At 42.6% G+C, this 27,980-nt stretch overlaps 2 protein-coding genes across 5 annotated transcripts; both read right to left on the bottom strand.

Annotated features, from left to right (window-relative positions):
* Window positions 1-535: 535 nt before the first annotated feature.
* Window positions 536-8,079, bottom strand: LOC119655791 (cytochrome P450 4d2-like). 2 transcript variants are annotated; one of them, XM_038061885.1, is made up of 7 exons: window positions 7,940-8,079; window positions 7,489-7,692; window positions 7,034-7,420; window positions 6,890-6,959; window positions 6,637-6,827; window positions 1,021-1,392; window positions 536-943 (listed from the first exon to the last, which is right to left on the bottom strand). In XM_038061885.1, the coding sequence occupies exons 2-7, from the start codon at window positions 7,643-7,645 to the stop codon at window positions 603-605; spliced, it is 1,518 nt and encodes a 505-aa protein (XP_037917813.1). In that variant the 5' UTR covers window positions 7,646-7,692; window positions 7,940-8,079; the 3' UTR covers window positions 536-602. The 2 variants fall into 2 exon arrangements, with proteins under 2 accessions (XP_037917813.1, XP_037917814.1); XM_038061886.1 differs by having other exon boundaries at window positions 7,489-7,678; window positions 7,940-8,070.
* A 7,410-nt stretch (window positions 8,080-15,489) lies between these two features.
* Window positions 15,490-27,650, bottom strand: LOC119656085 (cytochrome P450 4d2-like). 3 transcript variants are annotated; one of them, XM_038062386.1, is made up of 7 exons: window positions 27,534-27,650; window positions 17,221-17,415; window positions 16,773-17,159; window positions 16,637-16,706; window positions 16,379-16,569; window positions 15,949-16,326; window positions 15,490-15,893 (listed from the first exon to the last, which is right to left on the bottom strand). In XM_038062386.1, exons 2-7 carry the CDS (start codon window positions 17,375-17,377, stop codon window positions 15,553-15,555), a joined length of 1,524 nt encoding a protein of 507 aa, XP_037918314.1. In that variant the 5' UTR covers window positions 17,378-17,415; window positions 27,534-27,650; the 3' UTR covers window positions 15,490-15,552. The 3 variants fall into 3 exon arrangements, with proteins under 3 accessions (XP_037918314.1, XP_037918316.1, XP_037918315.1); XM_038062388.1 differs by having other exon boundaries at window positions 15,949-16,320; XM_038062387.1 differs by lacking the exon at window positions 27,534-27,650 and adding an exon at window positions 27,434-27,452.
* Window positions 27,651-27,980: the final 330 nt, after the last annotated feature.

The raw sequence follows: 27,980 nt of genomic DNA, 5'->3' as shown, positions 1-27,980 counted from the left end.
ACTTGGTAGTCTAAATTCTATCTGAATCAAATTTTGTTTAGGACGACAGGCTGCGTTTTGATAAACGCTGTAATCATATCATTAGTTTTCGATGGTGTGGTTACGCAATTCGCGCTAACGAGAATTCGAAGAGAAGTCGATTGTAAACGATCAAAAGGCAGGCCGAAACAACGGTGGCTTGATACGCTGGATGGGGATTTAGAAGCCTCGAGATTGCACCCAGATCAGGCATTCGATAGAGCCAAATGGCGAAACCGATCCCGACGAGCGGGCCTCGCTTGTCATGCGTCCAAAGAATTTGTTTTTGTTCTTCCTTCCAAAGTAAGTCTATCGACTTAATATAGTAGATTTCCTCCATCTATTCACATTAATATGGAAATTTCACGAGTTGGTTATACTGGACGACTCAATCTCACTAATTTTTGATACCGCATCCACCTTCTTTTGTGCATGTTCTCTAGAGTGGTAAATAATAATAATTACTTCCTTTCTTCAGTTCTGTCCAGAGAGGGAGTGACATTATAATAACTCAAAATTTGACTACTTTCCTAGAACTTTATTGACAAAATTACTAACACAGAAAAGGACTTTAAATTGAAGAGTTAATACACTCTTTGCCTGATCCCTATATTAACACCATTTGTTGATCTCATTACAAGATTAATCACTGGATCAGGAGCCTCGCCCAAAGGCAATAGTTCATAGTGTCTCAATACCTTAGTTATCGCACTTTTCATCTCCAGCATAGCAAATTTCTGACCAATACAATTTCGGGGGCCAGCACTAAATGGGATATACGCGTAAGGATTGACCTTTTCCGTCGAATTTTCTAGTGTGTGTCGGTCTGGATTGAATGTTTCAGGATCAGCGAAAATGTCTGGGTTTTTCATCATTAAGTAAATCGGTATAGTCAGCTGAGTTCCTTCTGGGACCACGTAACCATCTGTAAATATTTTATAAATTATTTTTGTTATTTATTATTTTATTAATAATAATTTGAAATGTCAGATTTTCTCTTACTTATATTGGTATCTTCTGTGAATTCCCTCAAAATAATTGGCACTGGGGGATACATCCTTAAGGATTCCTTAATAACACACTCCATATACTTTAATTCCTGTAAATCTTTGAAAGTCATTGGTATTTCTTTATCATTGCCAATTACTCCACGAATTTCTTGGAATAATTTCTTCTGGACGTCGGGATGTCGTGATAGAAGATAAAGGACGTAACAAATACCAGATGTGGTTGTGTCGTGGCCTTCAAACATGAAGGTATCAACTTCTTCTCGAATGTCGGCATTTGTAAGGGGTTGTCCATTGATAGTTGATTGGAGGAGAATATCTAGCAAGGGCACTTTCTTCTTTGATCCAATGTCGTCGGCAGGGTCATCTGTAATTGTAGGAATCCAAGTATTTAAAAAATTTAGGCGCAGAGGCAAAATTTTATTTCACAGTGATGGAGGTATTTCGTATGGTGAATTGCTCGGGAAACATCTTTGGAAACAGTCATTTGATGAGAAGGAGGCTCTGGCTTAGAAGGCTCTGCTGTAGGAAAAGTAAATAAGGTCATAAAGGATGTAGGATGGCGTACGGATGGGAGGGTCTTATTCGCGAGTATAAGGGGCACCTAGGCCTGACTAGACGGGGTGGTCTACTAGGCCCTCAATAGAATTTCGAGAAATTTTGCTCGGTTTTTCCTCATGATTTTCACCTTGGACCTTAATTTTTTCTCCAAACACACACACACACCCTCCACACACCATACGGAGAAGGTTAACTGGTATATGGTGATGATCTCGACAGGTACTTTCAGTAAGCTGAGATTGTCATATATGAAGGTGAGATAGCTATCAATTATATGGGAGTATGTATGTATACATAATGCGTCAACCACATCAACGCGCCATATCTGTTGATTCCCGGATGTGTGTGGATTCCATTTTGTGACATATACCACAATGGAATTGTTGCTCTTCCTTAATGTGTGGCTTATCCACTGTTACCTCCACTTCTTGGCCAACATGTCTACGGGTATCTGGCCAGTTTGCTGACCAAGTTCTTCATTGGTTATTGTTTTGCATGCATACATGAATTAATGAAAGCTTTTTGAATAACAGCAGCGGCCACTTTCCATGTACCACTCCCATATAATAGTGCAGAGAGAATACTGGTGCGGAACAGCATTTAATGCTGGTGATAAGATAGTTGCAATTTTGGATAAAACAGCGAAGGCGGATTTAGTGCTGTTAATGCGTTGAACAACATCAGTTTCAGTACCACCACTCGCAGAAGAAACGCTTGTGAGATATACAAATTGACAAACGCTTTCGATATTCTACTCATAGGAAGAATGCTATGACCAGTCAGGCTGAGAACCTTGATTTTGTTGGTATTTATCTTCAGTCTGAATGCGCTTGGTTTTTTCTCCAAATCTAGAGCCATTTGGACAAGGTCTATGATTCGATGAGAAAGCAAGCAGATGTCATAAGTGAGAGAAGAGAACATATTCTATTAAATTCCTCCACGTTCTTCAACCACGATAGCATTAGGAACTTCAACGATATCGCGAAAAAAAAAATTATGGCTGGCAAGTAGCAACCTTCATTCACTTCCTCTGAGATTTTATTTTGATGAAACATGTGCGCCCAAATATGTTAGTTTCTTCGGAATGTACCTTCAGCGTAAAGCATTCCAGATCCCAGTTCGCGCTGTTGAAAGCTTCCTCGAAATTGATAAAGAGGAGATGAGGTGATCTAAACTTCGCATGGTGGTCCACAGTGATTTGGAGGGTTAATGTGGCCTGGGCGGATGCGATCCTGGAAGGTTTTAGCTAATACCTTCGTGATAGCAGGAAACATGTAAAAAACCCCTTCAATTGTCGCATTCGAGATGTTTGCTCTTTTTCGGAATTTTGACTATCACCCCTTCTGCTGGGACACATTTTAGACTCCTGGGATTTATGAACGAGGGGAAGTAACAACTCTCTCTACTCTACACTGCTGGAGCTTCACGGAAGACGAATGAAAACTGTGGTGAAATGTTGCCCTGACCTCCTCAACTGCTCACCATTATGAATGAGAAATCGAGCGATACGTTACGTTGCAATTCTCGAGGTTTGCTGCAATACCGGACTTCAAGCGCATAACTTTCGTCCTACTTGCAGGGGAAACAAAAGCCTTCAGTTTCTTACACTTGCTGATCCACTTTCAATTTACAGCAACATTTTGAGTGTGGCTCAAAACTCATCAATATACCGTGGCAAGCGCTGTTCAAGATGACTGCCGTCCAGTCAGAATGGTAAACCGAACGACAGCCGGTTTCCGACAGAGGTATGTGTTGAGCTTCAAGGGTTGATCCTCCTCATCCCTGCGAGGAGTTGTGGACACAATGTGCGGAGCATCAAGCCATTATCATGCCCAAAGCCAATATCAGCGTTTCTTTTGTTTCGCACATCCAGAAAATAGCTCCTAAATTTACTACTGACCACGATGTGGTCGATTTGATTATATTGCTATGTTGCTGGTCAGTTTGAACACAAGTGTCCTTATGGAAGATTCTATGCTTGAGCCGTTTATCGCCAATGATGAGGCTATCGAAGTTGTGGGAAGCTGGAAACTTTTCACTCATCCTGGCATTCAGATCACCCAGGCTGATCGTAATGAACTTACTGACTGGACTACATTAAGTTGCTCGTACGGAGCCTCCATTCCTCTGCATCGAAATTTTCCGTTGGTGCATACTTTATTGCAAAACCATGCCCTCTAGCATCATTCAGTAGCCATGAAAGGGGGTTCAGTGAAACCAAAGGGGACTCAACGAATCCCCTGGAAGATGCCCCTTCGTATACGGATGGGCTCTGAGGTATTAGTCAGATGTACGCATTGATAAAGTGGTAAACCACCCTTCCTTGACTGTCGCCAAAAACTTTATTAGTTTCGGATCAATGCGATACAGATGTAGGATATCGATTAGCCAGGTATTCGGAACATTATCAAAAGCCTTGGCATAATCGATATAGCAACTTAAGAGGTTTCTTTGGCTTCCAGTTGCTTGTCCTACAACTACCGAGTCGATAATGAGTTGCTCTTTGCAACCCCTTGACCCAACTGGGCAGCCCTTCTGCTCCTCGGAAGAATGTTGTTGGTCTCGAGGTGCGCATTGACCCTTCCACTAATAACGGATGAATTTGTAGAGGGTTGGTAAGCAAGTAATAGGTCTTGTGTCCGCGGGGTCGTGCACCGTGTCCTTCTTAGGGATAAGGTACGTAATCCCCGCAGTGAGGAAGGGTGGAAATTCCTCCGGCCGACTAATGACCTAATTTATGCTGTGTGCCAACCGACCATGTATACTGGTTTATTATTTTTATTATTACCCTGGCAATGAGAACTATGCTAACCGAAGCACTCGAAAGCAGCTAACGATGCATATACATAGGCTTGATATTACTGGTGATGCGTTCATCGGGAAATTCTTTGGGAGACATTTGGTGGCTCTGATGCCTGCCGATCATATGGTTTCCAGATTTGTCTTTAAGAAGATATACTCTGTTATAACCACCAAAATGGAAGAATGGTCAATAAATTGCCCCAAATCTTTCGGGATTATAGAATTTATAACCTTCACCGACGGATCAGTAGTCGAAGGCGGATCGGGCACAAGCGTGTTCTCAGAATTATGAAACAGCCCTCGTCTGTTGAAAAAATTACTATCATGTTCTAGGTATATGTGGGGCCGTAGAGAAAAATTCGGGTCCGGGGTGAAGATTATACGGATCTGGGGTGATAGTCAGGGAGAAAAAGAAAGGTAGCCCAGCAGAATGTTCAAATTACCGTCCGATCCGGTTACTTTCCCATACCATGAAGATTTTTGAACGCATTCTTGACAACCGTATTCGCGAAATCGTTGAAATAACCGTGAATCAAGCCGGATTTGTCAAGAACTGCGGAACTACTGACGCAATACACGCTGCGCGGTTACTCATGGAGAAACACCGTGAGAAGCATCGCTCTCTTTACATTGCATTTCTGGATCTAGAGAAAGCGTTTGACCGTGTACCACACGAACTCATCTGGTATGCTTTACGAAAACACTTCGTGCCAGAAGAACTCGTGCGCTGGGTTCAATTGCTCTACCACGATCCGAAAAGTAAAGTTCGAAGTATGGCGGGTGTATCAAAACCGCTTCGTGTCTCTGTTGGTGTTCATCAAGGAAGTGCCCTCTCACCACTCCTCTTTGTCCTTGTTATGGACACCGTCACACGGGATATCCAACGTCCAGCGCCCTACACACTGCTTTATGCAGATGATGTTTTCCTAGCATCTGATAGCAAAAATGATCTCGAGCAACTTGTTCAAAAATAGAATGATCGCCTCATGCAACACGGTCTCAGATTGAATTTAAACAAAACTGAGTTTTTGACGACCGATCCCCATGAAACAGGCATAATCACTGTCAGCGGCAGTGATCTGCCCAGAACTGAGCGATTTAAATACCTCGGGTCAACGCTATTAGCCAATGGAGAACTGCGTTATGAAATTGCTTTACGCATTAACGCAACCTGGATGAAGTGGCGTTCCACAACTGGTGTCCTTTGTGATCGACGTATCAACGAGCGTCTCAAATCTAAAATTTACCGCAATGTCGTCCGTTCAGTCGCTCTCTATGGTTCTGAGTGTTGGCCGACCATAAAAGACAATGAACGGCGTCTTGCGGTAATGGAGACGAAGATGCTACGTTGGACTAGTGGCGTCACACGTTTAGATCACATCCGAAATGAGGATATCCGCGATCGTTATGGGGTTGCACCAATCGTGGAAAAGTTGCGAGAGAGGCGTCTTCGATGGTATGGTCACGCAATTCGTGCAAACGAGAATTCACTTGCCAAGATTGGTCTGAACATCGAAGTCGATGGTAAACGACCAAAATGCAGACCTAAGCAACGGTGGCTTGATACGCTGGATGGGGATTTGAAAGCCTCGAGATTGCACCCAGATCAGGCATTCGATAGAGCCAAATGGCGAAGCCGATCACGACGAGCCGACCCCGCTTGTGAACGGGACAAAGGCTGAAGAAAAAAAAAAGAAGTCAGGGAGCTCCCGAGATAACTACGGACCTCGGACGGAATCCCTCCATTTCTACCCCGATTTAGGCAGGCTTGGGTATATGCCATTTCATTGGCAACAGAAGAATGCTTGTGACAAAAATGACCGCATCACACTATTGGAATCTATTCCAACAGTTAGGCAGTGTTATTAGCACTAAATAGTAACATCATACCAGGCCAGTTGGTATAGAGCTGCTCATATCTCAGATGGAGATACCTCGGTAAGGTCTTCTTCAACGAAAAATCGGGGCACTCTCTGCTTCTTCATAGATTCTAAAAAGAATGCTAACGCCGTAGATGAGAGGCCATTAAATACATGACTGTAGGGGGTACTGCAATGGGCCTCACAAAAGGCCTGAGTGCTTGTAGTTGCGGCTCCCCTCACTAAACTAAAGTAACTGGATATAAATAATAACGTACTAAGTGGCTCGAAAGTTAGTGAAGGTTACGATAATAGTAACAATTAAGGTTTGGTGCACACTGACAAGAGATCCCTTCTCCTTTCTATCCTGATCTCTTTACACATATTACCTATTGATTGCTTTTCGGCTAACTCCTTTTCTAACGAAACACGTCGTCGTTCAATGACTCTTTCTGTAAAACGGTGGAGTATTTTTAGGGCCTCATCCTGTCTCCTTTTTTCTTTAGATGCAAAAATAGCGAACAGTAGATCGTTTTGAATAAAATTGTTCGCCAGGCGATGCATAATTATTTCTGTTATGCTGAAAAGGATGAATTGTTTCATAAATAACGGTGATTGAGGATCTTATATGAAAAATCGTACTCAGAAACTGCTCGCACATATTCGCAACCTGGATCGGTTTGAGCGTTAACTTTCACACCCATGGCAGTTTCTGAAAGAAAGATTGAATGTTCCGTTTTGAAGGTCCCTGATAGCATTAGGATTCAGAAAAGAATATGGGCTTACCACAAACAACATCCAAAGCAGCTAATGTAATGTAAGGATACACGTTGAAAGGTTTTTCTTCGATAGAATGCTTTTTCAATTGTTTTACAAGAATCGTACTCTGTTGGTCGAAGATATCCACAAATTGTTCTAGAATTTTGAAGTGAAATGCTGGAGTGATAACTTTGCGTCTTGAGTGCCATTTTGATCCTGTGCTTGTTAGGAGTCCTTGGCCCAACCACAAACCAAGAATATCATACAGCATACCCTTTTTGATGTGCCTGGTACTACTGAGAACAATTTCGAGGTCCTTCGGCCGGGACATCAGGACGGATAGTCTGTTGAAAAACCAGGTACGGGAGAAGCCATTATACAGTATGTCATGGTGCTTCATGACTTTCATAACATCTGTAATTGGGTAAAATCATAAACGTAGAACTATCTAGTTTAGGAGTTATACTTATACTATAGCCTACCTTTCGTATTAAACATTGTGAACATAAAGTAATTTCCGAAGATAGGGAGGATTGCTGGACCAGGTATTTCAGCAGACGCATCGTTACGCCTTTTCTTGCTCAGCCAGTCCAAGAAAACTAGCAGAGACACCACCACTACCGCTATAGTCAGCAGCATCTTCAAGATGGGGATTGTATCTTGATCTGATCACTAAAATAAAAGTTCTATCGATTTCAAAATTAGTTATTATATTACAAGAGGTATGATAGACTTTAAAACTTGGCCTGATTAGATTAATGAATCATATTTTTGATTGATATTATGTATTATCAAATTAAGAAATAAACAAGCATTACTAGCACTTTTTTAACTTATCAGATATAAATAATTATAGAAATGTGTGCCCCCTAAATTGAATTTCAAGCATAAAATTATTACTTTAACCGGGGATTCATTTCAAACAGGACTTACATTGAAACTACTTAAGATACACCTTGAAAATATTCACTTTATAAATAATTTCTATTCGGAACGTAGTATTCTCCGTGAGGCACCTTTCAGTACTGGTGTTGGAATCGTGGTATCTGTGGCTGAAATAATTTATGAAGACAACGAGTACAAAGCTCTAACCACCTTATCAGCTGCCTTCCAACATTTGTTGAAAAAAAAGTACATAAGAGTTGAAAGATTACAACTTTATGATTATTTACGAGTGGACATTAATTTCTCTCATATTGATCTGGGGCTTCAGAATGTAGTCAAAGTACTCCATGCTTGTCATAGAAGGCGACTAAAAGGGATAGAAACTTGAGGGCTATTTCCTAGAATGTACGCTTTCCCCAACTTTAATGAGAATTTCGGTGATATAAGCTGGACACTCTGGGTCTAAGCAAAGTTGGATGGTGGATTTCTGGGGAGCACTCCCCTCCCTTTTGTGGTACTGTGAGTTAGTATTCTGGAAAGCTTGGCGATAGTCGATATGAATTGCAGTTTCGGGGTGTTGATCTAGCAAAGTCTGCTCTCATGATTTCATCATCATCATCAACGGCGCAACAACCGGTATCCGGTCTAGGCTTGCCTTATTAAGGAACTCCAGATACCCCGGTTTTGTGATAAGCTTCACCAATTCGATATCCCTGTTTGGCGTCCTGACCTACGCCATCGCTTCATCTCAGGCAGGGTCTGCCTCGTTTTCTTTTTCTACCATAAATATTGCCATTAAAGAATTTCCGGGGTGGATCATCCTGATCCATACGGATTAAGTGAACAGCTCACCGTAACCTATTGAGCGGGATTTTATCCACAACCAGGCGGTCATTGTATCGCTCATAGATTCCACCATTATGTAGGCGAGGGAATCGTCCATCTTCATGTAGGGGGCCAAAAATTCTCCGGGGGATTCTTCTCTCGAACGCGGCCAAGAGTTCGAAATTGTTCTTGCTAAGAACCCAAGTCTCCGAAGAATACGTGGAGGAATTTTTTTTTGCTAAGGACCCAGGTTTCTGAGGAATACACGAGGACTGGCACGTTCATAGTCTCGCACAGTAGGAGCTTTGACCCTATGGTCAGACGTTTCAAGGGGAACAATTTTTGTAAGCTGTTGGCTTCCAACAACCGTCCGCGGATTTCATCATCGTAGCTGCTATCGGTTGTGATTTTCGACCCTAAATAGGACAAATTATCAACGGTCTCAAAGTTGTAGTTTTCTATCTTTATTCTTCCCGTTTGACCAGTGCGGTTTGATGTTGTTGTTTGGTTGGTTTTTGGTGCTGACGTTGCCACCCTATATTTTGTCTTGCCTTCGTTGATGTACAGCCCAAGATCTCGCGCTGCCTGCTCGATCTGGCAGTATGTACGTCTCGGGACATTCTTCCTATGATGTTGATATCATCAGCATAGGTCAGTAGTTGGGTGGTTTTAAAGAGGATCGCTCCTCTTGCATTTACTTCAGCATCACGGATCACTTTCTCGAGGGCCAGGTTAAAAAGGACGCATGATAGGGCATCCCCTTGTCGTAGATCTTATATTATCTTATCAATTTCGTCGGGATTCCGAATTCTCATAGGCGGCTTTAAAGTCGATGAATAGAGGGTGCAACTGATGTCTATATTCCAACAGTTTTTCCATCGCTTGCCGCAGAGAGATTATTTGATTTGTTGCTGATTTATCTGGTGTGAAGCCTCTTTGGTATGGGCCAATGACGTTCTGGGCGTATGGGGCTATCTTATAGATGTTACTCAGCAACGTGATACCTCTATAGTTGCTGCTCAGATTTCCCTCTTTGTCTCGGCAGGATGAACATCGAGGAGTGTAAGGCGTCATCTTGCTGACTTTTTGGTAGAACTTCCGCGGCTGGTGGGGTTGCTCTCTGTACTTCTTACCGTCTGTGAAGTCGCTTCTCCGCTTGCCGGACAAGTGACAAGTGTCCGTGCGTGCTCGCGTCCTTTAAGAATGCAACATTACTCGGTATGCAGCATTCTTCCGTTGCGTTTCTAGCTTATATTCATCGTTAAACCAGTCGTTCCGACTCTTTCTGCGGCTGGAGCCAATTATGTTTGTGGACGTATTTATGATAACGTTCTTCAAGTGATTGTGAAGATCATTTGTTGATGCTTCATCTCCAGGATATCTGTTAGCTACGGTTATTGCGGCATCCATTTCCCCCTTATAGGTTTTACGGACGGCTCTGTAGTGAATGGCTTCAGTATTCACTCTCATCTTATTGTTAGAGGCGATTGTAGGCGGTGTTGTAATTCGAACTGGGAGCACCATGCCAATGAAATAGTGATCCGAGTCTATATTGGCCCCCCTATATGTTCTGACATTCATCAAGACTGAGAGGTGGCGGCGTTCAATCAGCAGTGCGGTCTCGTCTGGAGAGGCCCACGTATGTTTGTGGAACCTGAACCTTTCCGCGCTACCAGGTACTTCCAACAACCATTTCGTGTGACACTGGTAATTGAATAATACGCAGTCCGTTATCATTTGTATTTTGATATAAGCTATGGGAGTCGACATATCGCCTGAATACGGGCTGCGACCCTACCTGGCTGTTAAAATTATCAAGTATGATTTTGATATCATACTTGGGACAGGTTTCGAGGGTTCGTTCTACTGCCTCGTAGAAGGTATCCTTCTCCGACTCTGCAATCCTCTATAGGGAACGTTAATAAGGCTTATAATTCTAAATTTGCCTAGCAAGCGCAGAGTGCATAGCCGTTCGCTTATGTTTTCATAGCCGATAACAGCAGGTTTCATTTTTTGGCTGATTAAGAAACCTATCCCGAGCACATGGTTTACTGGATGACCGCTATAATGTATGGTGTAGTAACTCTTCTCCAGGAAACCGGTCCTTGTTCAGCGTATCTCCTGTAACGCTGTTACATCAGCCCTATAGTGGAGCAGGGTATTGGCTAGCTACTTCTAGCTTCATCTCTATTCAGGGAGTGCACGTTTCATGAGAAGATGCACAAATCGTTATTCCTTTGTCGTTGCCGGGTTCGTCGTTGTGTAATCCGTTCAATCCGAGGCGCCTGTTGTGTCTTCGTAACAAGTTGTTTCCCGTGTAGCGATCATCATCATCAAAGAGGACGCATGATCTTATGCTTTTGAGTACGCACGGCAGCACTTTCCCCAAGTAAATTTTTGACTTGTTCCAACAAAAGCCATTGATTGAAATAATAAAAACTTGTTGTTTCTTTTTCATTGGTGTGGATATTTATTCTTGCAAAAACCGATATTTTGGGAACAACTTGTTCCCTTCATCAGTGCTAGCAAGTTTGCTCCACCGCACCGTTTGGAAACACCGCATAATTTCACTCAGAAAAGCCTGTCTTCGGAATTTCTCAACTTCAACATGAAATTCATTTCCCTTTTGGTTCATCCGGATCCTGATTACATTTGCCTCAAATCGGAAAGGTAATGGTTACCCATCGCTTATATCACTCGACCGACACGATAGGGAAGATTTTTATTAGGGATAACCTCTCGGAGCGAGAATGTGGTTTTCGACGAGCCCCTTCTACGATCGACGTCTTAGAGGGTATTCGAGCTAGTTCGGAACGCGATGCTCTCCAGGAAATGTCACAATTTAGCTATCTGGGTTGAAAGGGAAGAGTAATGTCCACTGTTTTCTGAACTACGCTTATGAAAAAATGGCAAATAGTAACGTATCACTAGCACATGGGCTGCCTCATTGAAGGTCCGAGACAGAGTTGCACTATACTCGTGGCCGTGGGAGCTCCCCTCTTTTATGCTCGGAATATAGTAAGCAGGACCCAAATTTTAATGGGGTTAAGGGCGCGCATCGATTTCGTGACAACTTCAGGTGAAGCAGTGCAATTTCTTAGTAAGTGCGGTGCGCTGCCTATATGAAAGAAGGATAATGAATCTACTCAAAAGAGATAAACAATACCGAGGAGGAGCAAAACAAGAGTCGTTATAATCGACATCCAAGGGTCGGTTGACCATACACTGATTTCCGGTAGTGAGAAATAGATTCAGTCTTCAGGAAGTATTTGAACAAATTTAGGTTGGATGGTTCTTCCTTTTGTTTTTAATGTGTCCTGAAAATATGTTGAAGGATGGAGATATGGAGGTGTGAACATCATGTAATTTGGTGGGTGGTTAAATCGAAGAAAAATTGGATTGTCTTCTAAAAATTGGAGCAGGCTCGGAAAGCGATTTCAGCGGCAAAGATGGACGTGCCAGTTAACACCTACGGTTGTTTTACAGCGATGGGAACAGAAGGAAAAATGAGCGTAAACCTAACGTAACACCAGCTTCGGATATTTTTATGGAAGATGCTAGCTCCTGTAGTTACATTTGAAGATAAAATTGTTATTGAGTGATATCGGAGTATTGGTGGTCAAACGGTAGTATAGGTCCCAGGACGAAACGTGGATTGGTACCCACGATGGAGCATAAAACCTGGGAAACGCCTGCTAAACCAACACCAACAGCTCTACTACCAAATCCTATCTCCACCTCCACGTGGTGACCGCTGGGAGCTCTTTTTTAACGAAAAGTTGCAGACGGAGAAGGATGAAGACTAGTTTCCCGTGCCTAAAAACGGGACAAATTTTATCAACTGGTCCTCCAGGTTGGGGGTTGGGTAGGGTTGACAACTCCACATGGAGAACAATTTGTTACGAAGCCATAACAGGAACCTCGGACTGGACTGATAACACAACGACGAACCCGGCATCGACAGAGGAATAACGATTTGCGAAAATCTAATGAAACTTGCGCAACCTGTGCAGAGATGGAGCTGCCAAGAAGCTAGCTGATACCCTGTCCCAATATGGAGCTGATGTAACAACGTTACAGGAAATGCGTCGGACAGGGACCGGTTTCCTGGAGAAGAGCCACTACACCATATATTATAGTGGCCATCCAGTAAACCATGTGCTCGGAGTAGGTTTCTTAGTAAGCCAAAAAATGAAACCCGCTGTTATCGGCTTTGAAAACATAAGCGAACGGCTATGTACTCTGCGCTTGCGAGGCAAATTTAGAAATATAAGCCTCATTAACGTTCAAGCCCCTACAGAGAAGACTGCAGAGTCGGAGAAGGATACTTTCTACGGGGCAGTAGAACCAATCCTCGAAGCGTGTCCAGGACATGATATCAAAATCATACTTGGGGATTTTAATAGCTAAGTAGGGAAGGAGCCCGTATTCAGGCGATACGTTGGTTCGCATAGCTTACACCAAAATACAGATGATAACGGACTGCGGATTATTCAGTTAGCAGTGTCACACGAAATGGTAGTTGGAAGTACCTGGTTTGAGCGAAAAGCGGTCCACAAACATACGTGGGCCTCTCCAGAAGGGACCACTTTCAACCAAATTGACTACATGTTGATCGAACGCCGCCACCTCTCAGCCTTGATGAATGTCAGAACATATAGGAGGGTTAATATAGACTCGGGTCACTATCTCGTTGGCATGGTGCTCCGAGCTTGAATAACAACACCACCTAGAATCCCATCTGACAATCAGGTGAGAGTTAACACTGAAGCCATCCACAACATAGCCTTCCGCATCACCTATAAGAGGGAAATGGATGCCACAATAACCGCAGTCAACAGAGATTCTGGAGACGAAGCATCAACAAATGATCTTCACAATCACCTGAAGAATGTTATCATGGATACGGCCACAAAAATACTTGGCTCCAGCCGCAAAAAAGTCGGAACGCCTGGTTTGCCAATGAATTTAAGCTAGCAACGGAACGGAAGAATGCTGCATACCGAGTAATGTTGCATTCTCAAAGGACGTGGCACGCATGGAGACTTATCACGAACTTCGGCGAGCAGAGAAGCGACTTCACAGACAGAAAAAAGAAGCTTGGGAGAACCAACAAGTCTGTGAACTCGAAAAGTACAGCAACTGCAGCAGGATGAAGCCTTACACACCTCGAAGTACATCGACGAGTTGGAGGTCCGGCTAACTGAAGACGACGGACAAATACTGCCACCACGAAGTATAGAAGAAACAGTCCGTGCAAGTCATCGGCTTAAAAATCATAAGTCACCAGGAGCCGATGGAATTACAGCCGAAATTGGGTAAATATGGAAGCGACCAATTACACCAAGTGGTTCATCAAGTTGTGCTCAAGGTGTGGGGCAGCGAATCAATCCATGAAGATTGACAGAGAGGCATTATCTGTCTCATACATAAAAAGGGAGATTTCACGCAGTGCAGCAATTATAGAGGTATCACGTTGCTGAGTATCATCTATAAGATATTCTCCACTATCTTGCGAGGTCGGATAGCCCCATACGCCCAGAACATCATTAGCCCATACCAAAGAGGCTCACTCCAAGCAAATCACCAACAGATCAGATTTTCTCTCTGCGGCAAGCGATGGAAAAACTGTTGGAATATGGACACTAGTTGCGCCATCTCTTCGTCGACTTTCAAGCCGCCTATGATAGCATAGCCAGGGTAAATCTGTACACGACCATGAGAAAATTCGCTATCCCGACGAAATTGATAAGACTGACTAGGCTGATCGTGACCAATGTGCTAGGCCAGATAAAAGCAGCAGGATCCCTCTCAAGATCATTCGACATCAACAAGGGGATGCCCTATCACGCGTCCTCTTTAGCCTAGCCCTCGAAAAAGTGATCCGTGATGCTGAGGTACGATCCTCTTTAAGTTCACCGAATTACTAGCCTATGCTGACGATATCGACATCATGGGAAGAACGACCCGAGACGTACAAACTGCCTTCATCCACTGCACGAGATCTTGAGCTGTACATCAATGAAGGCAAGACAAAGTATATGGTGGTAACGTCAGCACCAAAAACCAACAAACCAACAACGCCAAACTGCATTGGTAAAACGGAAAGCGAAAAGATAGGAGACTATAACTTTGAGACCGTTGATAATTTCTCCTATCTAGAGTCGAAAATCACAACCGATAACAGCTACGATGATGAAATCCGCGCACGGTTGTTGGCTGCCAACAGAGCCTATTTCAGTTTACAAAAACTGTTCCGCTCGAAACGTCTCACCATAGGGTCAAAGTTCTTACTGTACAAGACAATGATCTTGTCAGTCCTCATGTATTCCTCGGAAACTTGATTTCTTAGCAAGGAAAATTGCGAACTCTTGACCGCGTTCGAGAGGAATCCTCTGAAGAATTTGTGGCCCTCTACATGAGGAAGGACGATTTCGTAGCCTACATAACGAAGAAATCTTTGAGCGATACCATGGCCGTCAGGTTGTGGATAAAATCCGGCTCAATAGGTTACGATGGGCGGGTCACTTAATCCGTATGGATAAGGATGGTCCAGCCCAGTCTATAAGGGCAATATCTATGGTAGAAAAGGAAGACGAGGCGGATACCGGTTCCGCCGTTGATGATGATGATATCGGAGTATTTAAGGTTGAAAAGTAGACTTCAAACCAAAGCATTCAGAAGGATTTGGTAGTCTCTAATAAATTGCTCAATCTGGAGATCGTATGTTGGTAATTACAGGGCCGAGTTAGATAATATTAATAATTCAGAAGTTGCAAATGGATGCAATCATTTCTTTATTAGTATAGAAAATATTCATGAAATTCATATAAAAGCTAGTACTCCCTTGGCTTAATGCCAATATTAATACCATTCGTTGATCTCAAAACCAGATTTATTACTGGATCCGGATCCTCGCCTAGCGGTAATAGTTCATAATGCCTTAGTACTTTAGATATTGTACTTTTCATCTCAAGCATAGCAAATTTCTGTCCAATACAATTTCTAGGTCCTGCACTGAACGGAATATAGGCATAAGGATCTGGTTTAGCTACAGAATTTTCAAGATTGTGACGATCAGGGTCGAATTTTTCAGGATCTGGGAAAGATTGTGCATCCTTCAGTATAATGAAAATTGGTATTGCCAATTCAGTTCCTGTAGGGATCCTATTACCACCTGTAATCGAAATTAAAATTAAGATACAAATATTTCTATGATAATTTCTACTCACGGATAGTTGTATCTTCTGTGAACTCCCTTGCAACAACTGGGACTGGTGGAAACATTCTAAGGCACTCCTTAATAACACATTCAACATACTTTAGCTCTTGAAGATCACTCTGGGCTGCTGGTTTTTCTAGATCGTCTCCAATGACTTGACGAATCTCATCGAACATTTTTGCCTGAACATCGGGGTGACGGGATATTAGATGCAACGCATAGCAAATACCCGATGTGGTGGTGTCATGACCCTCGAACATGAATGTGTCGACTTCTTCTCGGATGTCTTCATTTGTGAGCGGTTTACCATTGATTTGGGATTGAAGCAGGACATCGAGTAATGGTATCTTCTTTTTAGTTCCAATGTCATCATCGTTGGTTTCTGGGACTAAAGGACAAAGATAAAAGATATCATTGAAAGTTTGCATATCAACTCTTACCATTTGCATTTTTCTCAGTCAGCTCTTGTGTTAAGGAAATACGTCTTTGTTGAATCACTGTATCGGTGAAGTCATGTAGCACTTTGAGAGCTTCGTTCAGCCTTTGTTTTTCCTTTGGAGCAAATATACTGAAAACCAAATCATTTTGCAGGAAAGTGTTTGCGAAACGATGCATCACGATTTCCGTTATACTGAAACCAAAAGTCATTGGAAGAGTATGTTAAGGACGAAGCATATACAGTAGGTAGACATTCTTACTCAGTAACCGCGCGGACATATTCACAGTTAGAATCACTTTGAGCATTTATTTTGACACCCATGGCAGTTTCTGAAAACGTCGACTAGATTTAACATTTTTCAACTTTGGCTATAGTTTAGCTTAAGCAACACCTACCACAAACGACATCCAATGCAGCTAAGGTGATATAAGGATACACATTGAAAGCTTTCCCATCATTGGAGTGCTTGCTCAACTGTTTGACTAGAATTGTACTTTGCTGATCGAAGATTTCTACAAAATGTTCCAAGATCTTGAAGTGAAACGCCGGAGTAATAACCTTGCGCCTTGAATGCCATTTCGATCCTGTGCTTGTTAGTAATCCTTGACCGAGCCATGAGTTAAGAAAATCATATAAAACGCTCTTTTTGATGTGTTTCGTGCTACTTAAAACCATCTCCAGGTCCTTGGGCCGAGTCATCATTACTGTTAGTTTGTTACCGATCCAAATTCGTGATAAACCATCGTAGAGTTTACTGGCTTCGAGAATAACTTGCATAAGATCTATCGAGGAAGGTCCCATTGTTTTATGAACCATATATCCAATTATTCTTGCTTAACGAACCTTTTGCACTTCTTATTTTGAAAATAAAATGGGTGCCGAAGATAGGTATGACTATTGGCCCTGGAATCCACGAAGACATATCATATCGCCGTTTTTTGTTCATCCAATCCAGAAAAACAAGGAATGATAACACAACTATGGTTAAAGCAAACAGCATTTCGAAAGTGCTCCTGGAAATCCTCAAAGTCTGTAAACCTGGAAAAAGCGAAAAGTTAGCCTTACTTAATTGCACGAACGGTTTTTTAAATGAAGATTACCAACATTAATTTCTCAACATAATTTTAGTGTCGAGCTTACCCGAAGACATCTATTTGCAATTAACTTGACCCTTCCTTTGTTAATAACATCCCTTGTTTACAGATTCATTAGTCTGACAACCTCCTTGAATTTTGTCAAGTTATTGCAAATGGGCATCAGGGATTCAGAATGAGTAAGGAGTCAGTACAAACCAAAAAAAAAATCTGTAGAGTACAAATATGTACAAGGTCCTTTGTAAGAACAACGAATCAGACGAGCTGTTCATGCGAAAGAATCTTTTATAATAATTGCACACTAGCCTCCCCAGTCATCAGCACGTTAATCAGCGGTATCTGCTTCGGCTTCTGGGATGGAATCAGGAGCACATAATGAAGATTATCAGTGATGAATCTGCCGAAGCTTCTATCTATCAAGACACCCAAGTTGAGCTGTGATGCAAAGAAATGGAAGGCCCTCATCGACGTCTTCTTTATCATCATTGATAATAATCAATATATGTACATATTTCCAACGTGTACCACCTTGAGGATGACACAAAACGGGCCATAACCCACTCATACCGAATTTCTAACCGGCAAGGATATGGTAGCCTTCGCAGGCTTAATAAAAGAATGGCTGCAGGGATTGAATATTTTACTTCGTTGCATCTATGAATGGAGCCGGATTCGGAGATGAGGAGTTAGGTTTAGTTTACTTGGGGGAGCTGCAGCTCCGAGCACTCAGGCCTTTGTTAGGCCCATTGTACTATTTAAATAAATAGCCTCTTCAATGGCTTCCTACTTACGGCGTTTGCAGGCTTTAGGGAATCTGAGAACATTCTCCAGAGGCAAAGAGTGTGTTGATTCTTCATTGAAGGAAATCTTACCCAGGTGTCTTTGTCTGAGATCTGAGGAAGTTAAGCACCTGCATATGAAGTGCAGAGCCGTCTTTCCTTCCACCCCACATTGGTTGTATACATCCGATACCGCCACTCCGATCTTTCCATATGGTAGTTCCTGTCCGAGTTCTTGAGGGACATCAGAAATGCCACGAGGTTTTTCGCCTGCCGTCAAGATTTCAATTTCTCCATTCGGCTGCGTGAATTATTGGAATTTCTTCCTTCAGATTGACAGTGAATGACCGGATACCAAAGGATTGTTCTGGCCCCGTCATTGTCGATCCTGATTCTTCGCGGATGTCTGGAGTTCCTTATTAAGGCAGGCCTAGACCGGATACCGGTTGTTGCGCCGTTGATGATGATGATTCTTCGCGAACCGGTCTGTCAGCCTCCTCATTACCAGTGATGTTTGACTGCCCTGGCACTCACATCAGGAATGTTTCGTTCAGTTGGCCAAGTTTCAGCAGCACCAGATGACATCTCCACACAAACTGGCTTGATATGTCGTTGCTAAGAGATTAGATATTGTCTGCTGTGTTCGGAAACAAAAGTCGTGCATAAGATCATCAGTGGCAGCGCACATAGTCGAAGACGCCCATACCATTCAACGGGAAAATCTTGAGCTCTTGCATCTTACAAACTGAACGACAACCTTGGACCCTTGGGAAAGTCTAGAAATTTTGAGAGAAGACGCGACGCGGTAATGAAACAAAGCTTCAGGTAACTGCCCTTCAAAATTAATAAGACTCCTGGCGGTAATTGATAGTTTAAAAGAAATTTTAAAAGTAATTTAAGTAATTAGTGATTAAATATAAAAGAACCGTATAATCGCAATTGATTTTAATGGCTTTGTACTGATGAGGGGGTAAGTTGTTCCTGAAATATATATCTACCTTGAAAACTAAAAATTGTAGTTTGGAGGAAGTTACTTGTCTACCAATGTCGTTGCTGTTTAGTGCTGATAATGCTGTCCTACTGTCGGAACAGATTCGAATAGTGAGACCTCTCCATTTTTCGCGCAAACATTCTTCTACTAATGAAGTGGCACATATCACCGCCTGGAATATCGTTGTCATTTTTCCGAGGGGTCGGGCCAGTTTCATAATCGAATTACCCGGGAAAACCCCTGGGTCCGATCCGTGGCTGACCTGTCTGTGAAGATTAGTAAGTCTGTAATCTGAAAAGATACTTGGCCATTCTTCTTTTTTGGTGATTACGACAGTGTATGAGGGGGGACCCATAAGTCCCGGGAATTACGCTGTAGTGGGGGACCTATTGTTTGACCACATGTTCGTTACTGTTACGCCACCTGCGTCAGTGTGCGAAGTTGTGTCGCTGTGAGTGCATCGGTTCGCCTGTGCGATTTTTTTTAGTAAAACAACTTTTTACATTTCGGCGAAAACGTAATGGCAGATTGTCGAGAACAACGCGTGGCTGTGAAATTTTGTTTTCTGTTAGGGGAATCCGCCGCGGAAACAATTGTAATGCTTAAGACTGCTTATGGGGATGCTACCATAAATAAAACCAGAGTTTACGATTGGTTTTCACGTTTTCAAAATGCAGAAATGTCTATTAAAGACCAACTTCGTTCAGGACGTCCCTCAACGTCAAGAACTGATAAAAACGTCGACAAAATCAATGCCCTCGTTCGTGAAGACCGTCGCCGAACCATTGATCAACTCTGTGAGATGTCGGGAATGTTATGGAGTTCAATTCAGAGAATTTTATCCCAAGATTTGCACATGAGAAGGGTTGCAGCCAGATTCGTCCCGCGCCTTCTCACAGATGAGCAAAAGGAGCGTCGACTTCAGGCATGTTTTGAGCTTCAAAATCAGCTCGAAGAGGACCCTGATTTTTTTCCAAGGTGATTACTGGTTATGAATCATGGTGCTATGGATACGACTCAAAAGGAATATGAAAGAAAAGCGTTTTTCCACTGTAGAGGAGGTGAAACAAAAATCGCTGGAAGGCTTAAAGGACATCCCGATGAGTGAATTTAAAAAATGTTTTGAACAGTGGAAGAATCGTTTGGAGAAGTGCGCTGTAGTCAAAGGCGAATACTTTGAAGGTGATCAAAATTTGGTGTAAAAATATTGAGAAATAAAGAAGTTATGACGAAATTCCCGTTTTTTTTTGGGTCCTCCCTCGTATGTCTTTTCAAAGCCAAATCTCAACAGCAACTTGCTCACATACGTACAACCCCGCGCCAATCAACAACTAGTTTGGCAGCTTGGTTGCACTTGGTTAGTGAAACGCACGATGATGATGTTGATACGCAAAATCGAGGTAAATATTTGTTGAAGGTTTGGAGTTTGCGGTGAGTGGCAAGCATGTATACGCGGGTGTTCGGATAGCTGAGTGATTAGAGCACAAGGCTGTCGTACGGAAGGTCGCGGTTCAAATCTCACTGGTGGCAATGGGATTTGTATCGTGATTTGACGTCGAATACCAGTCGACTCAGCTGTGAATGAGTACCTGAGTCAAATCAGGGTAATAATCTCCGACGAGCGCAATGCTAACCACATTGACTCCTACAGGCTATCCTGTAGTGTAACTTTACGGTCTTGAATGAAGTATTCTAACACACTTCAAGGGTATCTGGATGCCATGCCAATGCTATGAGCGCCACATCTAGCACAGCTCTACATGCATTACTCAATTTGCAGCCTTGGGATTTGTTTATTCAGAACACTGAAATATGAGCCGCTCATAGACTAATTCGACTAGATCTATGGTGAATCAATGGACGTACGGGGCACAGAGCATTGGAGGAGTTATTGGGAGAACTAATTCATTTTTGGTAGCAGTTATCTTGAAGTATAGAGAAAATTGGGATGGGTGGCAGGATATACTGATGTTTTCTACACCGATGGCTTAAAAACAGAACAGTGTTCCGGAGCCGAGGACAACATGCAACGATTTTTCAAGGTGAAGTATATGCGATCCAAAGCGTGACAACCTGGGTGACTGACGAGCTGTTGAAGACAGGGGCATCGCAATCTGCAGTGATAGCCAGATACTGAGAGCTTTGGGTAGTGCTTTGATCACTTAAAAAATCGTTCAGGAATGCAGCTACCGTTTGAACTTTGTCTCTAGATTCAATACGGCGGAAATATTCTAGGTACTCGGTCATTGTGGTGTAGAGGGAAATGAAATCTCGGATGCTGTAGCAAAAGCGGGTTTAATTTCGCCTATGCCCATACCGGAACCAGCATTGAGGGTGTTAATAGCATTCGCTATGAGGAAGCAGGATCCACGGAATATTTTCTACACGAGGGGGACCCAAAAAAAGAAGGCGAAGAAGGAAAAAAAGAAACAACTGACTCCGCCCCCAGAGACACGTCTGTTCAAATACAAGGAGGGTGCTAACCAAAAGCCAGGAGCAGAAAAGACGAAGAAGCGAAGAAGGACTAAACCGTCGGCTCTGCTCATTAAGCCGACGGAAGGCAAGATATTTGCGGAAGTCATTAGTGAAATCCGCTACAGGATGAAACCCGAAGACAACGGAGTAGAGGTGTCTTCCATACGGAAAACGAGGAGTGGCAGAGTTCTCGTCGAACTGAACCCAAATATGACTAGCAAGAGTATTTTCTGCGAAGCGGTCAAGGGGCTGTTGGGGGAGAAGGCTCTTGTTTCCAGCCTAGAGCCCATGTGCTCTCTAGAAATCTGGGATCTTGATTGCCTCACAGAAAAGGTCCAAGTAGAGGAGGCACTAAAGCGTGAATATCCAGAGGTAACCAGCGCCCGGGTAGGTACCACCTCTGTAAATGCTCGAGGCCAAAAGCTCGCTGTGGTGGAGATCCTCGAGCAATCTGCGAGGAAACTCCTTAGCAGCGGGAGAATCAAAATCGGATGGGTAGCATGCAGGGTGCGAATGCGGATAGTCCCCACGCGGCCGGGCGCAGTCGGTTCTTCTCTATGGTGCGGAGGTATGGGCTAATGCCTTTGACAAGTGCAGAGCCGAGGAGCTTTGTGAGTGGCGTCTGCTTATCGCACCGTCTCCGAACCGGCTGTGCCAAGGAGAGTAAAGCTATCTACCGCCGTAAGGGCGAAAACTTAAGTGATGTGGTTGCCCGCACCCATACCGAGTGGCAAATCTCTTGCCAAAATGAGCCAAGGGGCAGATGGACTGCGGCTCATCGACAAATTGGACCCGTGGTTGAACAGAACGCGCGGTGAGATTGATTACTTCCTGACCCAACTTCTGGGCATGGAGGTTTTCAGTCTTACCTGCACAGGATCGGGAAGGCGCGATCTCCTGATTGTGAGTTCTGCAATGTAGTGGCGGACGACGCTGAACACACCTTTTTCTCTTGCGAGAGGTGGGATGGTTTTCGTCAGCAGCTTTATGCAGACACAGGGGAGCTCTCTCCAGACAACATTGTCAGAGAGATGCTGAAAAGCGCTGCACAGCTGAAATCGTATTGCGCATTATGTTCGGGCTCTTCTTATTGCGAAGAAGATTGAACTCGACCGGCGGAGGGATCGGACGGTAAGGGGTTCCTTGAACTAACAACAACTCCCTTCCTCGCCTCCCCTCCCGTTAATGAAAGGAATTCCCTGAATTGAAAGCTCCCAAAGCCGGGGGAGCGGGAGGACTAGCCCGAAGTAATGTGTCAAACGGTTCCAGGCTAATTTTCTGATGACAGGGAGGTGTTTAGTTGGTAGACCGCCAGCGTGCTGTTTTAAAGTGTTTTAGTACGAGGCAGCCTTTAAAAATTGTAATATGCAACGTTAAAAAAAGTTTCCAAAATTTTGACCGAATAAAATGTTACGGTTTGAATTTTTGTTGATTTTTTTTGTTTTTTAAAAATTTAAATTCACAGCGATAACATCCATATAGAAAGCTTCAAGACAAAAAAATTTTTTTGAAATACTTCAAAAAATAAAAATTTCACAAGCATTTGATTCTTTTCATAGAAAAGTTTTGGCCACTACTGTATGTATTATTTATATTCAATAAAAAAATTGAAGAATGAAATTTCACCCGAACAATTAAGTTTATTATTCCTGACAAAAAATTTATTATAAATACTCAAATTATTAAAATTTGATTTGGTTCATACAATAATCAACCTCCAATTAATGTGTTTTTTTCGGATGTTCTAGGTCACATTAATTCGCTATTAGTATGGGTACAAAAGCAGTATCCTCGTTTGAACTCTTATCACAATAGCAGTCGTATCTCTGTTATTTTATTGATCAAAAATACAATAATAATTATATTTGGCTCTTGAGAATTTGCCTTTTTAGAGTCATATGTATATATTTGATTACGTCAGAAAATACATTTCTATTAAAGAAACTTAGACTGTCTGTCTTTAATCTCCTATAAGAAGGCCTTCAGTAAATGCGTGTTTTCCTTGCTGATCCTCAATCTTCTCTAAACTAAGGCCAGCTTAGGAAAGTACTAACTGAGACCTTTCATTTGATACCCCACATGACTGGGGCTGACTATGACTATATTTGGTGGAAAAAAAATGTTTACCCCACTTTTGCATGTATGGGGACCTCCCCTTAAATTTGCCGTAAAAGGATGTAACTCATAGTATATGTGAGCGTTCACAGTTCCACCTTTCCCCCAAATTTGGTGCCAATGACGCCTGCAGTCTTCGAAAAAAATGTACAGAATAAAAGCTAGTGCTCCTTAACGTCTCTCTCCCAACCGTCGGTTTCCGTCGACAAACAACCCGAGGTATCTGGCAAAGAGGGTAACCTGCCTCCCTCCCTCCTCCCTTAGCCAGCCCACCGCAACGCTCCCTTAACGAGCGCACGTACTTTGAGGGAGGCGTTACGGGGGGCAACCGAGTTGAGGAGGTTACCCTCTGTGCCAGATATTGGGAGTCGCTTTTCGGCAGAGACTGTCTGTTGACGGGGCTTGCCCCCAACGGGGTAAAGAAGGGAGAGGCGTTAAGGAGCGCTAGGCACTTTGCTTGGGATTTATTCCCATTCATTTTCATATATTTTTCACTGCTTCGATTAGTAAACCTAACCTCATCAAACTTAATAAAATCGAATTTTCATATATACAATAATTTAACGCACTTTTCTGCATGTCCGCAAAAAATCCAAACTTTCTATTACCTCTTTCCCGTAAGTGTACAAAGTGGAGTATTACCCAGCAGAAGGACTGTTGTTATTGTTGAGTTTCGTTTGTCTCACGTCCTCTTGACAGGCTAATGGTGTCCATCACGATGGCTAGGTGGAACGGATGGCTTCACAGTGCGGATATGCTGCCAGCATTACTCGATAATTATAGGTCATGGGCCTTTGTTTAAGATTAAAGCTTGTGTGCTCTGATTTGTCACTCGCTAGATCGTCCTCGTTCTTGTCAATAGTCAGCCTATATGAAGACTTAACAATTCTGTCTGGGTTGAATTATATTATACGACGCAATGTAATGTAATAATAAATGTTTGTTAAAGCTTTATCCCTGCCTCCAAAATTAATTTAACTAGGTCATTAAATTGACCTGGACTACCATTTTTCAAAAATTGGCCAAGCAAGTGGAACTCCTTACTCCAATCGTATCGATTTTTTTCTCAGTATAGAAGAAGAAAAAGGTGTGCGTTGCTGTTTTTGATGTGGCTCGGGAATGTTTCTCCTTCAAAAGTAAACTTGACCGATTTAGAGGGGTAGAAATGATCCGTATGAAACTGAAGCTGAACCTTGCACCTTTAAGGGTTTTGGCGATAGAGTCCTTGCATATTTGATCCTCAGAATAGTCGAGCTAACGAATGAAACCGAGGAAAGCAACAGGACCTGACGGCATCGCATTTGCGATCTGGAAAGCGAAGAGCTGGGACCTAACACTGCGGCTCAGTAAATTCTTTAACCGGGTTATTCAGGAAGGAAGAACATCATCTGACTGGCAAGAAAGTACCACTGTTCCAATATGGAAAAAGTAAGGTAGTCCAGCAGAATGTTCAAATTACCGTCCGATCCGGTTACTTTCCCATACCATGAAGATTTTTGGACGCATTTTTGACAACCGTATTCGCGAAATCGTTGAAATAGCCGTGAATCAAGCCGGATTTGTCAAGAACTGCGGAACTACTGACGCAATACACGCTGCGCGGTTACTCATGGAGAAACACCGTGAGAAGCATCGCCTTCTTTACATTGCCTTTCTGGATCTAGAGAAAGCGTTTGACCGTGTACCATACGAACTCATCTGGTATGCTTTGCGACAACACTTCGTGCCAGAAGAACTCGTGCGCTGGGTTCAATTGCTCTATCACGATCCGAAAAGTAAAGTTCGAAGTATGGCGGGTGTATCAAGACCGCTTCGTATCTCTGTTGGTGTTCATCAAGGAAGCGTCCTCTCGCCACTCCTCTTTGCTCTTGTTATGGACACCGTCACATGGGATATCCAACGTCCAGCGCCCTACACACTGCTTTATGCAGACGATGTTTTCCTAGCATTTGATAGCAAAAATAATCTCGAGCAATTTGTTCAAAAATGGAATGATCGCCTCATGAAACACGGTCTCAGATTGAATCTAAATAAAACTGAATTTTTGACGACCGATCCCCATGAACCAGGCACAATCATTGTCAGCGACAGTGATCTGCCCAGAACTGAGCGATTTAAATACCTCGGGTCAACGCTATCAGCCAATGGAGAACTGCGTTATGAAATTGCTTTACGCATTAACGCAACCTGGATGAAGTGGCGTTCCACAACTGTTGTTCTTTGTGATCGATGTATCAACGAACGTCTCAAATCTAAAATTTACCGCAATGTCGTCCGTCCAGTCGCTCTCTATGGTTCTGAGTGTTGGCCGACTATAAAAGACAATGAACGGCGTCTTGCGTTAATGGAGACGAAGATGTTACGTTGGACTAGTGGCGTGACACGTTTAGATCACATCCGAAATGATGATATCCGCGATCGTTATGGGGTTGCACCGATCGTGGAAAAGTTGCGAGAGAGGCGTCTTCGATGGTATGGTCACGCAATTCGTGTCAACGAGAATTCACTTGCCAAGATTGGTCTGAACATCGAAGTCGATGGTAAACGACCAAAAGGCAGATCTAAACAACGATGGCTTGATACGCTGGATGGGGATTTGAAAGCCTCGAGATTGCACCCAGATCAGGCATTCGTTAGAGCCAAACGGCGAAATCGATCACGACGAGCCGACCTCGCTTGTGGGTGGGGGGTCCGTGCGTGGTGCACTTGAATTGCTACGGGGTAAAATTGAAGAAAATGTTTAGAAGGTGAAATTTCAATCGAACAACCAAGTTTATTATTCGTGACAAAAAAAAAATTATAAATACTCAAATTATTAAAATTTGATTTGGTTCATACAATAATCAACCACCAATTAATGTGTGTTTTTGTCGGATGTTCTCTTATCACAATGGCAGTTATATCTCGGCTATTTTGTTGATCAAACACACAACAATAATTATATTTAGCACTTGAGACTTTGCCTTTTTAGAGTCATATACTTGGATTACGTCAAATATATTTCTATTATGGGAATTTAATATAAATTATGCCTTTCTTTATCCTTCAATAAAAGGGTCTTCAGTTAAGGCGTATTTTCCTTGCTGATCCTCATTCTAGTCCAGCATATAAGGGTGCAACAATCAGATACCGATGAATGCAACAGAAAAAGGGAAGACCGGCAAGGGAGATACGTTACATGAAATAGTAGCATCTTTGTTGGTAATTATGTTACGAAGCTGGAATTCATTTACTCGACAAAGCTTCCAAAAGCAAGGATCCAGGATACAGAAAACATGAATGTTAACATTCTTGTCCAAGTCAGCTGGACCTTAATTTTCAAATATTATAGTTTAACTTCTCATTTCAAGGTCGCGTAAGCATTATTTCTTTCCAGTATTTTTGCTACCGCTGCTATATGCACTGTCACAGTTTAGGTACTTACATTTTAATTCTAATTTCATTTTTGATAAATGCAAGGATATTAATCCACAGATTTTGGGATGGTCCATAGCACAAATTCCTGACAACCACAATAACCACTTGCAAGATTCACACAAAATCTACATTTCTATTGAAAGAATGCATGCATGTAAACAAAAGATTTACAATATATTGCTTACTATCTTTAGGTTAAACGGCTGGGAACCGTTATATTTAGTAATTTATAAGAATATTATAGTTTGCAGGTTTTATAGTTTGCTATTTAAAGTATATACTCACTAGTGTGCTAGAATGGTTCTACTCGATACTAGATTCTGGCTTTGCAAAGATATGATAGAATCAATCGAACTATCCCCAGAGATTAACACGAATGTGTAATTCTATGAATTCTTGCTGTGCTCGTACATTACTAAATTAAAGTACGGGAGAGTTGTGAAAAAATTAAGAGAGCTTTCATTATCTCATCATAGGCGAATGGACATACACCCCATATATACATATGTATGTATGTCTGTTTTTAAGGTTTTGTTTGCAAAACAAAACCTTATTAAAATCGATTCAATGTCTGTCTGTCTGTCTGTCCGTCTGTCTTTTTTTTTCAGGAGGTGGAAATCTTCAAAAGACACTGGCCTGGACACGCCAGCGTGTGGAATTCTTACCCACTAAAACCACCCCCGACTCTCCACAAGCCCCGTGGAACCACCGTATGGTACTACATTACGGGAC

This window comes from Hermetia illucens, chromosome 4, assembly GCF_905115235.1.
Source record: "Hermetia illucens chromosome 4, iHerIll2.2.curated.20191125, whole genome shotgun sequence".
Classification (NCBI taxonomy): Eukaryota; Metazoa; Arthropoda; class Insecta; order Diptera; family Stratiomyidae; genus Hermetia; species Hermetia illucens.
The sequence above is the reverse complement of the archived record's forward strand: the minus strand, read 5'-3'. Positions and strand labels throughout refer to the sequence as shown.

Excerpts from the sequence above, each read along its gene's own strand:
- LOC119655791 (XM_038061885.1), bottom strand. The coding sequence starts at position 7,645 with ATGCTGCTGACTATAGCGGTAGTGGTGGTGTCTCTGCTAGTTTTCTTG. Across the intron at positions 7,421-7,488 it reads CACAATGTTTAATACGAAAG|ATGTTATGAAAGTCATGAAG; the intron begins GTAGGCTATAGT and ends ACCCAATTACAG. Across the intron at positions 6,828-6,889 it reads TATGTGCGAGCAGTTTCTGA|CATAACAGAAATAATTATGC; the intron begins GTACGATTTTTC and ends CATCCTTTTCAG.
- LOC119656085 (XM_038062386.1), bottom strand. The coding sequence starts at position 17,377 with ATGCTGTTTGCTTTAACCATAGTTGTGTTATCATTCCTTGTTTTTCTG. Across the intron at positions 17,160-17,220 it reads CAAAATAAGAAGTGCAAAAG|ATCTTATGCAAGTTATTCTC; the intron begins GTTCGTTAAGCA and ends CTTCCTCGATAG. Across the intron at positions 15,894-15,948 it reads CACAGAAGATACAACTATCC|GTGGTAATAGGATCCCTACA; the intron begins GTGAGTAGAAAT and ends TTTCGATTACAG.